The sequence below is a fragment of the Gallinula chloropus genome (assembly GCF_964237585.1).
Source record: "Gallinula chloropus genome assembly, chromosome: 8".
NCBI lineage: Eukaryota > Metazoa > Chordata > Aves > Gruiformes > Rallidae > Gallinula > Gallinula chloropus.
The window spans coordinates 15,533,022-15,546,560 of NC_140093.1; the positions used below are offsets into that span (position 1 = coordinate 15,533,022).

At 39.7% G+C, this 13,539-nt stretch overlaps 1 protein-coding gene across 1 annotated transcript in view; it reads right to left on the bottom strand.

Moving 5' to 3' along the window:
* Positions 1–1,905: 1,905 nt before the first annotated feature.
* The window catches only part of USP13 (ubiquitin specific peptidase 13), a gene marked incomplete at its 5' end in the record, with an annotated part of 52,395 nt that continues 40,761 nt past the window's right edge, over positions 1,906–13,539 (bottom strand). Inside the window, 8 exons of the mRNA XM_084267499.1 lie at positions 1,906–5,858; positions 6,522–6,606; positions 8,180–8,342; positions 8,856–9,022; positions 10,004–10,147; positions 10,889–10,915; positions 12,456–12,578; positions 12,966–13,054. Coding sequence (XP_084123625.1) covers positions 5,765–5,858; positions 6,522–6,606; positions 8,180–8,342; positions 8,856–9,022; positions 10,004–10,147; positions 10,889–10,915; positions 12,456–12,578; positions 12,966–13,054 — 892 coding nt within the window. The 3' untranslated portion in view covers positions 1,906–5,764. The remainder of the gene's footprint in view (positions 5,859–6,521; positions 6,607–8,179; positions 8,343–8,855; positions 9,023–10,003; positions 10,148–10,888; positions 10,916–12,455; positions 12,579–12,965; positions 13,055–13,539) is intronic.

Below are 13,539 nucleotides of genomic sequence, written 5' to 3' on the forward strand. Positions count from 1 at the left end.
AGAGGAAAAAAGTAGATCAGAATTTTTCCTGAGGATCATGCAACTGCACACCTCAAAATTAGAACAGAAGTAATTGCACAAGCTTTCTGAAAAAAGCAAAGCCAACTTTCAGTGACTGAAATTGTTACTCAGGCAACATCCCATAAACCACAGTGGGAGCTGGCTAGCGGAGTTCTTCAGTTTTGGCTCTTGTGTGGTGAGGTGAAAGAACTGGCAGAGTAGAAATGACATCTTTATGCTTCTCCAATGGGACACTAACATAAGCACAGACATAAAACTCTGGTAAGCCACTGTGGCCAGAAAAGATGACAACCAGCAAGGGGTCTATGACAATTACAGCTGAGGGTCATTCACAAGGCAGGACAACATTGGCATGGATCTTAAGGTTGACACTCTCAGTGGACATGTGGGCTGCACTGCAAAGAAACCAACCCAGATGACACAGCCAGAGTTTGCCTGTAGAAGGAAAACTCTGTCAGAAAAGCCAACTGGCTGCTATGGCTTCAACCAGAACCTTCTACTAAAGAAAAGGAAACAGACACTAAAAACACACTGACCCTTAGGATGCAAGTAATGCGTGCTCCTGACTCTGGCATGTTCTGCTAGGAGACGTTAAGATTAATCTAATTCTTGCCATTCAAATGTACCAACAAAGAAGCAGCTGGAATACCCACCAGTTGTGTGCTCTGTGGCAAACACAGACCAGGAACACAGCACTTCAGTCCTGAAGCCTAGTAAAGAGAGTAGTTGGGAGAAAAGTATTTGTGCCAAACCAGACAAAACTGCTCAAAGGAAAAAAAAAGGGGGGGGGGTTTAAGAAAAAGCCCTAGGAAATCTACTGGTAAAGAAATCTGAAAATACAATCACCTACTCCACACCAGCTGTCAGCCATGCACTGTCTGTCTTCAGTGGTTTTATTAGTATTTGTCTTTCACCACAGCTCTCAGTGCCTCCCTTATTCATCTTATCCTTGCAGCACACCTGAGGGACAGAGAAGTGTTACTTCCCATAGTAGTGAAGGGGAACAGGGATGAGGCAGTGTTAACTTGTCAGTTAACTAATACTGCCTTCCACAAGCAATAAATCCTACACAAGAAGTTCTTGCATGAAGTCTAAATAGGGCCCTTTAGCTTACACAAGGACCCACAATTTCCCACATCTTCTGGTTGCTAAAAGTGGTGCAAGCACAGTGCCCAGCGCAGCGTGACTTGCCATGGTCACAAAGGACATCTGTGATAGAAACCAAAAAAAAGAAAAAAAAATCATTCAATTTGGACTTCAGCAGCTGAATCATCTTTACCTTTCTTATCAATCAATACTTCACATGTCCTCTCCTTCCGCATCAGGAAACATCGCTCCTAGTGCAGTAGATTCACCTCTTACCTCTCCTCCAGTTCCTGGTCCCACGATCCTATAAAAGACAAGAAGTTTGCCATCCCTGAGTCTTTTTTGGCCTGTTCTTGCATCTACCAAAGAGTCCCAATGGTCACACTGCTATGTAAAGCCCTTACACATGAGGAGAAAGACTTCACCTTCACTGAATTTCCAAGATAAGGCAGGAATTTGGGTGAAACCCTTGTGTCGAAGAACATCAACTGGCTTGAAAGTTAAAACCAAAACAAATCAATCTTAGTTTAAATCCTATTTTCCATTTTTACCATGTTTTGTATCCACTCAGGGCTTGGAAATTTTTTATTTATTTTTTTCCCAATCCATGAAGTGGCATGAGTCACAAGAAATAAGACTGTCACAAATCTCTTTGTTGCCTATTCAGATTTCTTTAAGTAAAACACCAAACGTGACCACAAAGAATAAGAGGAGAGGCAGCATCAAGCCATAGTCAAGTCTATTCCTCTTCAGCCAGGAAAGAAAGCAGCAAGAATCCACACAGTCACAAGATGTGGGAATATTTCTTTTTAATTTAAAACAGATGCAACAATTTCATTCACAACCTTTCGCATCTTAGACAAATATTCTCCAAAATGTTAACAGTGCTTCAAGCAAACAACTCTTGAATGGTGCCAAGCAAACCAGTACAGACACTTCCAGGATACAACACTGAAACCACTGAGGAGTGGGTAGAAATCAGAAATTTATCTCAGCCATTATGGTAGGAACAGTGATGGGAAAAGAATTAGAAGGTATGTCCAGTTACTTTGCAGAGTCTTGCACAGCATGAAAACACCAAAGAGAAAAATGGCTGCTGCAAGGATGGAGAACACAAGGAATGAACTGGAGATGCTCCTAAAACAATTTCACGAGCTCTGGTTGCATCCACATTCAGAATGTGCACTATGTCCAGTGAATGCTGCCTGAATCAAAGAAAATGGGACCGAGTCTGGTTTCAGTTACATTTAAGTCAGTCAGAAGTAATGCTGCTGAACCCAGTGGGATTACAAGTTATTGTTTTTAAGCCATAGCTTTGAATAAATTACATTTTTATCCTAATTATATTTTAGTTAAGAAGATCAAACAGGAGTCTGTGACTCCGTGTGTTTTGGAGACTGAAGATTGTGACTTAGAATGAGGGATCTACTGGATCCAGCACACTGCTAGGAATGAGAGGGAACAAGGAAAACAAGGAAAAGTTGGGTTTGTCTTCCTTGCACTTTCCTTATCTAAATGTATCATAGAAAAAAAGTAAATATCAATCTGAGAAATATGAGTATTATTTGCTACCAAGTCCTGACTTGCCATGGTTCTCAGGTTAGATTGTCTCAAACAGCTCTCAGTAATTTTCCTCTTTAGTCAAGAAGCTCTCAACACACCTAACCCCCAACAACTATTACAGTACCCAGACACATGGAGTTTCCTCACCAACCATTGTCCAAGTTGAGCACTGAGGCCTGGCACAGCACAATTGAGCAAAGATTAATTTTATCAGGCGTAGCCTGATAAATTGAGTCATTGATTCCATACAGTCTGATTGTGACTTTTGTATGATGAAGTTTAAAACCACAAACGAATTAAAAAAACACAAAATCCTCTTCCCAAAATTAGGTTGAAAAGTCAGGAGTTTACATCCTGCTCCTACAGATTTGTGATGTTCTTCACGAAAGTGAGATGACTTAACTGGCTATTTGAAAAAGGCGGGAAACCACTTCTTTAGGAGATAATTTCTTAAACAGCTGAAGTGTTAAATTTTTTCACGTGCTAAATTTTAGGAGATCCATAGGCCTTTCCCCTAACGTGCTCCCTGCACTTCTGAGCCACTTGGCAGTACACAGGAGTGATAAACTGAAAAGAATTTCAGAAACTGGGCTGCTACGATTCACCTATCACAGCCAGAGAAGGCCTCTCCCATTTCATTTACCACTGCCAGTTTATCACCCACCAGCTAAGTGTGCCTCCTGTTAACTGAGATCAGTCAGTCCCATCGCCTTTCCAGTTTCAGGATGCATCAGCAAATGGTTTGCAAGAGTCCGAGCTCCATCCTCAATCCTACAAGACCAACCGTGTTTCCAGGTTAACAATGAACATGGGAACAACTCTGTTGGCCTTAACTTACCCGAGGTTCCTAAATAAAAAGGTATTGGCCTCAAGATCTTGTAAGTTTATAAATCGCAAGAGGCAAGAGGGATACTGTTGTGTTGAGCTTCCTTGAGATACAACCGGGCAGTCAAAAATATTTTTTTTTTTTTTAAAGATGCCTTTTGTCCATTTTCTACTGCCAGAATGAAACAGCACAAACGTGAAACAGATATACAGAAGTTTTGTTCTTTACCTTTACATAGAAGTTGTATCACTGCATAATTTCCTGATCCCATTTTTAAATCTAACATTTTCTGGTGAAATACACAAATACTCAAAACCTGGAAGAAGGAAAAATTTAGTGGCAGTTTTTATTTTGTCCAGAACTGGTGGCTCAATAATTACAAGGCAGCTGAATCTCACAGGAGCCACTCACTAATGCAGTAGGACACCATTCTTCTGTGTCACAGTAAGAGCACCAAGTGTCAGAAGCTTTCCCAGCAATTAGGCATTATTTGCACTCTACAGAATAATTGCACCAGAAATTCTCTCATAATCTTTTAGGATCAAAAATTGATTTTAAAAAAATAACAATCAAGGGGGCTTTGGCTCTGCATGAGGCTACATGACCAGAGGGAAAACTGATTTTCTTCCCAAGTGTTGGGAAGAAATGAAATTCCATACTCAACCAGATTTTTTTCCTCTTCTGTAGTGTGTAGCTGCCTGAATTTTGCTATTAAACTTGTAGGCACTGACTGCAGAGAAAATGTAACTATACCTCCCTGTCTTTCCTGCTGTCTTTAAGGAGGATTTTGGAGTTTTTTTTGACTGTTCCAGTTATTTTGAAGGCTCAGTAAGATTACATGAGGCAACTCCAACAAGTCTCTAAGAAGTGACCAACACTTGTGAATCTTTGGGTTTGCTTTTGGGGGGTTTTTTTGAATCATGAAAGGTTTCACACTCACCACTGTATTTTTTCCACACAATTAGTGTTTTCAAATACAATTTTAAAACCAATATATATATTCTTGCCTGTGACAAGCTGAACACCCCCGAAATAAAAAAAAACAAGGCCAGCCCCTACCTACCCACCCCTTCATCCCTGCCAGAGATATAAAACCCATTTTAGGACTGTGTTTAAAAGATCAGATTATTGGTGGGTTTGCAAGTTTAAGCAAGCTGAAACATCATTTCAAGATGGTGGGGTTTTTTGTTGTTGTTGGATTTTTGTTGTTGTTGGTTTTGGTTTGTTTAAGGGAGGGAAGAGATGGATAAATCAATAAAGCAATTTCCCCCACTCATGGATGGAACTAAATATTTAAGCAGAAAACAGAAGTGTAGAGTGGATACTTTGTCAGGGAGTTGAGTTCAGCTGGAATGTAAGTAGTCTAGATGCAAATTTCCCTGAAATACATATGAGATATTAACCCCCTCTTAATCCCCTTCATGAGATTAAGTAATAGCCTTGCCTTTCCTGAGGGTAGGTGTTTCATTTTATAGTCCATAAATCTGCTTCTTTCAGCCATCTGTAATTCTGAATCTGTTGGAAGAACTTGCAAAAGAAACATTCAAAAGATGAAGAAACCTATCTCTGTAAAAATAAAATGTACTATTTCTTGTTAGCAAAAAGTGTACAGGGTGCTGACAGGAGATTGTTTCCATCACCATTAGTTTTAGATTTATGCATCAAAAAGGCAAACCGAAAGAATATAAACCTGAATTCCAATAGATGTAACTTTAGCTGACTTTTCTCACTGTACAAAAAAGAAAACCCAACAAACCACCACCTCGTAATTAAGACATTCTGCTTGGAAGAACACTCACACACTCCCTTCCCTCCAACTTGATATGCAATATGACTTCTCGGAGTGTTCTGGACTTTGGTTGAAAACACTGGCAGCCAGTTACCAAAGATGCAAGTATTTCTTCATGGTCTTCAATGGATGGATGGACAGAACAGGAAGGAGCAGGGCTTAACAGGGTTATTTTTCTTCAACTCCAAAACTTCTGTTTTCTCCATATACTAGCTGCACACCCCACCAGTAATCTGCATAGTTTTAAGGTATCCTTTATGGTGTATAAATTTAAAGCAACGTACTGTACATTACCTAATAGAAATTTTCCCTCTAATACTTAAGGCGGCATCAAATGACTTTTTAAATAAAACTATAAACATCCCATGTTTTTCCTTTACTTTTTGGGATCAAAGGGCTAGGGATCTTTTGTTGGGTTTAGATTTTCTTTTTTATTGTACACTTTGGGCAGGTTAAAAAGGCTTACAGCTTCTTAAGGCCTAACTTGGTATTCTGTGGTAAAAATAAATGTAGCCCAGGTCTTTGGGAGGTCGTTCTGAGGCACAGACTCTAAGGTCATTGTAGATCACCCATCTGAAATGGAAAAACAAAACAAACAAAAAAAGATTCGTTATGTTCCATAAAAATCAACAGAAGTTTATTAGGGACTTCTCAGAGACAAATTTCGAAGAGCTTGAAAATCTAAAATTAGATATTGTAGCAACAACAACAGAATCAGCGAAACAGCCAAAGCAGCTTTACTGGCAGAGTTAGGAACTGAAAAGGAAGACGGATGTGCAGAGGGGGGTGCAATTACAGTTCAAATGAGCAAAAAAATCAAGGATTCCCAAGGCCAAATAATAGCAACATGTCAAAACCACAGCTAAGTCAACACTGCTATAGTAGCAACACTAGTATCAGCCCATAGTTTGATGGGTCTCTATTGTTGGGGATTGAAGAAAGTTAGGGGAAGCTCAGATAAACAAAGCCAGATAGAAAAATGATGCCCCAAAACAAAGGTTTGGAACAGCAAGCACAGGAGAGCAGATGATACATTTCAGTAAAGACTTCAGTGGAATCAGCATTGCCTCATTACATCTACAATCTGTAATAATCTTAATGTCTTTGGGGGGAAAGGTGTACATGGTAACAATGCATGTGTTTTGACTGCAGTGAATATACACCCTGCTCTGTACAGCTGCACACTTCAAAGAAAACATTTGCTCATCCTTTTGTTTGTCTCCCAATTCCACTCACCTTCCTTCTTTTTTGAGATGACAAACATAATGGCCACTCATTGTGGATGTTCCCATGTGGCTGATGAACCCAAACAGCTCATATCCTGTTTAAGAAATACAAATGGGATCATAAGACTTTTATTGCTAGCGCTACAATATGACTCCAGGGGAAACTTTCTAATACGGGAGAAGCAGCTAAGCACTAAGACTCTGCATCCCCAAACACAGTTTCTGTTAAAACTGCAGTATATTCTCACTTTAGCTAGCAGTACGATTCACTGTCAAACATCAAACCAATCCAAATCAAATGGATATAGATCTGTGCATATACAGCAGGGCTGTGATCACAGCTCCTACTAGGAAAGAAAAAGTGGCAGATTCACAGAAAGCACCACAGATATGGAGTTCATTCTGCTCACAAATTCGCTATGTCTGTAAGTGTGATCACAGACCCCCTATAAATCAAACAAAAACCACAAGTTTAGATTTCAGCAGCCCATAAAAGAGAACAGGAAAGAAACCCTCTAACTTTAACATGAGGGCAATTTTTGTGCTTAATGTCTCTGGAGAACTCAGCATTGGTTCTTGCTCCCCACCCATTCATGCCATTCACCCAAATTACCACCAAAAGTAAAAGGGTACCTTCTTTCAGGATATTGCATAAGGACAGGGGCCTGGATTTTGGTGGAGAGGGCTTTCTGGAGCCATTTTACAGTATCATGTTGGTTATCTGGATTTCAGGCACTCAGTAAATGGTCTCAGTCTATAAAGGCTAAGTACCACAAAAAATAATTATTCCAAATCTTTTTTCTTTTTTTTTTTTAACCTAACAATCAATGTTTCCCATGTCTCCAAGAGACTTAAGATTGGTCTTTATAATGTTAGAAACAAAGAAATGAATGTTTTTACATAACAACAAGCACAGAAACAAAAGTTCACTTGTCTGTTAATTATATTTTTTGTAAGGCCTTTACATCAAGATCATAAGTAAGTTTAGAACATACTACAGTTAGAGTTGGTCACCAAAGACCCTTCAGAAAGTGTTGTGTGATATCCTTGTTAGAACTACCGCTGAGCTTTTGGACTGTAGTGGTTTTACACTTTAAACAGGTTCTTTGCCTACTTCACAACTTTGCTGTACATTAGCTCCATCTTGTGGTTTATTTAGCAGGAGTGTAGCTGAGCATCTCACAGCAAAAAAAAACCCGAAAGAAAATAGCAAAGTACATGCAGGATACCTGCCATTTTTGGAATAGGAACTTGGTTGAAGGGATATCAATCTCTCAGACCACCAGAGGACAGAAACTCAAGTGGTCTGTAGCAGCAACATTATCTTTAGGATGCTCAGCCTCTGAAGATTTAAACATTCTAGATTTTCTTCGCCTTTTTACTTTATAGCAACAACAAAAAATAAAGCTAGGCCAGGAGATATGTATATGCTGCTGTGGCATCAAGAAACTCAGGTTATTCAGTGAGTCCAAGGAAAGAGCTTTCTGAGCAAACACAGCCCACTGAATTTAGGAGCCCCACAGAGTTGGGCTCAGTCCCAGAAGTAATTTTTATGGATCATGTCAAAAAACCCACAATAACTACTGTCTAAACAGCAAGAACCTCTACAAATGGTGTAGATATGATGCAACAACATGACAGTCAGTTCTAAACTGAAGGAGAACTTACTTCCAGACCCATCTTTGATCCTGGGTCCCTCTGACCCCGTCTCTGCAAGGATATTGGCGTTAGCATTGTTCTCCACATCCATCATGTCCAAAGCAGGCTCACGTTCTTCCTCAACTTCAGGGTGGCTGAAGATCCATTCCAGTGCACGCTCCAAATTATTATTCTGATAGTCAAACAATCAATAGAGCAGCCTTTAATACATTCTTTAGCATCATGCTACCATTCATTCTTTGAGCAGAGTAAAGATCATGTTTGACATAACTTAAAATTTGTAAGATACATACTCTACTTTCCTGGAAAATAGTATTCAACAAGCACTCTGCAGAAGCTTGACAGATAGAAAAGAAATCCTCCCACAATTAATCCCCATAGGCCCTGGATTCTCATCTTGAAGATGCATATTCTTTAGGCATCCACGTTGTTTCTCAACAGATGGTAAAAGAAGCTAAGTTTTCCTTACTTTCCTCCACATTTTAACATTCAAGTGAAATACACAAACCACCCTCCCCACTCTAACCCAGACAAGTCAGCCATCCCACACTTTGCCAGAATAGTTCTGTGCACATCAGCCACTAACTGGCTTTTTATATGCATGCTTCAAAGCTGAGCACCCACATGTCTGAAGCACAGCATATGAAGCAAAAACCAACTTCTACCAATAACTCATGGAACTCACAGTTGCCTTCAGCGCTTGAATTGCTAGATTCCTTTGGAAGCCCATGGAAATGATAATTGAAACCATCTCTTCAGGCGGTTGGTTGTCTAGCCCAACAGCTCCAAATGCAGCCGCTCCACTGGAAGAAACTTCTCTAAGTGCAGGTATGACCAATGGTTCGGCAAAGTCTGAAACAAACAATCATTGATCAGTTTGTTCTTTTGCCCTACTGAGCTGGAAAATCACCACCACAAAAGAACAAACAGGACCTCAAGAGCAGTACTGAAATCAACCTAGCTTCATTTCAGTGTCCCAGTTTGGATTTAGATGTGCAGAAAACTTTAAAAAACAACAAGATGAACATGCACATCACAAAATACCACCGTGGAAAAACTCCGGGCAGGCTGGAACAACCTGGCACATCATAGAAGTGAAACATGTACAGGAATGTAGCAAAGACTGGTATGGAAGCAATGGTGGCAACAGAACAGTAGACAACCCAGCTGATACATATATACATGTAGAATGAACATGTCATAAAAGAAATATGTCAGTTAAACCCAAGCAAAACTCATTCCTCTCTACACAAAGAACAAAAAACCCCACAGTGAAGTGTGAACTCAACCACATCTGGAGTTTCCTGGCAAGGGAGTGCTCAGGTATACTCAGTGCTCAATCACAGGACCACTTTGTATGGATAAACACGGGATGTGGAGAACATCTAGCAGCCCTGTCTGTCATTAGCCAGCCCAGGTTTGAAATACAGCATGAAGCATGAATGCTTTAGCCTGAGATAGAGAAGGCTGATATGGAAGAAAAGCATCTGGATCACAGGATTCTTTGTACTTACACTTGATCACAAGTCAGCTTCCCCCTTAGCAGCATGGACCTAATCAAAGGGTGGAAAACAGAGCTGGCCCACAGCATCAATGAGGACAGGAGAGTATTTCTGGCATAGCTTAGGCTTGTTGTCTTCTTCTAGGCAGAGGATGTCACACAATGAAGATCTGCATATCCCAGGAGCAGCTTAGGAAAATTCACTCACACCTCCAGGTCTCCTGGGGTGGGGAAGGGGGCCATTGTTTCTCTGTCACACACAAAATTTCTACTGACTGCCAAAATACACAACCAGGAGAACTGAGTTGAACCTACACCTTCTAACCACTGACCTGGCTCTTCCATGTGTGCAATGATCCAGTTGAAGGCAACTTCAGCACCCAGGTTGCCTGTATAGTACACAGCTTTCCGACATGCTTCCAAAGGAAAACCCATCTCTGCCAGTTGCATAACTGAAGACTCATCAACATCTAGAGCTACAAGAAAGGACTCTCTAAAATATAAAGGTTGTATTTCATCTATTGTATAGAATTTCTTATTGTTATTCATGGTGCCACATATTTCAAAACATACTTCTTGGATTTGTTTTAGTATCACAATAAACCCACACCCATTAGAAAACAGCATAATACAAAGCATTACAGTAAGTTACACACTTAGTGGTAATCTTTTTTTCTCAGTAATCTACATATATCCTTAAACCCTGATAAATTCCTACAGGACTTTATCAGAAAAAAACCTAAACCATTGGATTTCAAGGGGTGAAGTTAGGTGCTGAGCTTTGCTAGAGATGGCAGACAAAACTAATCCCATCTCTTAAAGACATGATCTTCCAAGTGAGAGAAACCATGGCTGCTGGATCTACCAGTCTCCATCTGAACTTCATCTCTGAACGACAGGGCCCAACAGCTTCACCTGAGGTCAGAGTCCAGTGGGAACCAAGATCAAGCATCTGTGATCCCCAGAACTGCAAGATCCTGCTGAAGTGCAGCAAATAGAGGAGCAGCTCATATTCTGGCTACACTGATAGTACTACAGGCTCTTTGATAGGCCTGCACACATGCAAGTAAATGCTGAACAAGTGAAAAAAAGTTAGCTGTTGTTTAGAAGCATTACTCCATGCATTTCTATGAGGGCAGAGAAGCCATTAGCTGAGCAAAAGCATGGCAAACTTTTGAGCATCTGAAATATCAATTTCAGAAAAACGAGATACATACCCTCCACAAAGTTGTTTGTCATACGATCTGAAAATTGAAAAAAGAAAAAACAAAAATTACATATATGAAGGCTGAAGAGATTCATATGGGAAAAACAATTCCATGGTTTTCAAGTCATAGAAACATTTGACCTCATATAGACAGGGCATGTTCATCCTTCGATCCCTGACCTTTTTGACAGGAATTAGACCTGTTTCTGCCCAGTAATTTCCTTAACTCAGAGCAAAGAATCACTGGTACTATAAACTAGTAGGAAACAACAGCTAATAGTTGGTCTAAGCCAACTTAAGCAAGAATCTATTTTGTTATAAATAAGGTACCATCACCCATGCACTTAACACTAAAACTAGGTCAGCCTGTTCCTCAGAGCAAGAGGATAAAAAAAGAATAGGCCTTCATAAGGAACCTAGAGATGAGGGATAAAACTAAAGCCTTTAGAGATCCAAATTTTACCCTAACCTTTGCTCTAACACAGAATTTCAGGTACTGGCTTTCTTTCACACACATACAGCAAATGCAGCAATCACCTCATGAGTAGTTGCATTACCACAATACCAAGGTACCCAAACATAAGTCACCTCAAGGAAATGAAAACAACCTGGGCATAAAGTCACACTATAAAAACCATTATTTTTACTTGCTTTAACAGGAACGAAGGAAGATATTCTAGTATTGTTGTTTCTGAACTTCAGCTTAAAAGAAACAGTATTTAAGAAAACACTGCAGCATAACACGTTAATCACCCCTCTTTCTTTCTGCTCTCCATAATTCAATCAGCAGTTTGACATCAGCTCCATGAGACCAAGTTTTTTTTAATGAGCTGTACAGTCCACAGGCATCCAGAGAAATGGACTATGCATGCATGCACAGCTGCAAGGGTTTACAGCAACCTAACAGATCTTGGACAAGTAAATAAGATTTTTATTCTTAATCTATGGCTGGAAAGCAGTTTTCTTTAATCATAGTCCTATGTATGAAGTATTGTTGTACTGTGAATGAATCAATTCTTCAGACAAGGTGCATTTGTTGTTTCACCTTGAGCCAAGGTGTTTCAAGCATCCTAGTAAGTCTTCTATGCAGTCAGAGTTGTCGGCTCAGAACTGTAACACTGAAGTTCTACAGCAAATAATCAGTGACAGGTTTTAAAATTCCTTCTGACCACCACAGACCATATACTGCACACAGGGGTGTACACAAGGAGAGAGATTGATCTAGTTGCCGTACTACCCAGACTACTTCATCACCATGTAGTAGATAAAATTTAGTACAAAAGTGCTCAGAAGATAACAGCAATTTGCTTAAGAGGTGCTAGTAAATATAAGAAATGAGTGGATTAACTCCACTTCTGACACCTATCATGAGGCACAGTGTCAATTCCTTTGCACCAGGCCCTGGTAAGTGCACAGTGACTTTACTGAAGGGAGTCCTCAATGTACACTAAAGGTCGATGAACAGACAGAAGACTGTCTCCGCTTGTAGTTAATTTTCAAAAACGTTTGTCAAAGATTAAGAAGAATCAGTATGTGCTAGAATGAAAAGGCAACACAGGAAAGAAATCAGTAAATACCTGTTGGGTCCTCAGGAATGATAATGGGAGGAGCAATGTCTGGAAGCTGCTCTTCTCCTGGTTGGAGACCTTTGGCCCGAAGGTGGTTGATATCTAGGAAATCTGGCATGTCTATAGAAACATCTGCAAAAATAGAGAAACACACTAAGCTTCTGAATCCAGCAAAATTACCTCAGGGCGCAACCTACTGCTGCAGAGAGGGGGCTCTGGAACTGAAGCTACAAAACACAGGATTCTCCTCCTGAAAATAGTTATTTGAAAAATATGGAACACAAAAGCACAATTTAACTGGGAGGTCAGACTACATAAAACTATTTAACTCCACAGACCTGACAGATTGGTTTAATTTGTCATAAAGAAGAAAATTTTTCATAAGAGAAAAGATTCACTTAGGATCTTCACAGCAGGAACTTGAAACTAAAACCAGGTCCTCATTACAGACCAAAGTGTGTACAACTTACAGACTATCTTGGATAAAGTAAGAAAAAGGTAAATATAAAAAGCACATACCAAGCTTTTTAGGTATCCAATCAAGGCCAAAGGTGAATTTCTTTATCTGCACCACTAAGTACTCAGGAAAAGAAGCAAAACGAGAAGTCCTGGGAAGGACAAGAAATACAAATCGGCAAAACAAGGCAACAAAATAAGACTTCAGTACCTCATGCATACTGAGATGAGTAACTTCAGACCTGGGTGAAGCAAATAACAATGGACTTCGTGAACACAAATTGCACAAAACGTTTTTCAAATACAGTGGAAAAGTGTGGTAGTATCTTTCTATACATTCATATCCTGAACATCAGCCCAAACCCTTGCAGACAATTTAGCTCATAGGAAGATTACAGAACTTGTTTACTCAAGTTGTTCTGAAGTTGAACGTCAAGAAATAAAATTTCAATGACATATTGGCTAGGACATGAGTTTAAAACTCAGTTTGGACAGAATGGAGTAACAATTAAATCTGCAACTTTTTCACTCCCTTTCTAGTAACAGTAGTTATCAGTCCACCTATAAAGTCTTTCATTAAGCAAAGATAAAAGAGATATTATTATAAAAAACCCTACATGATATTCTTATTGAGCTA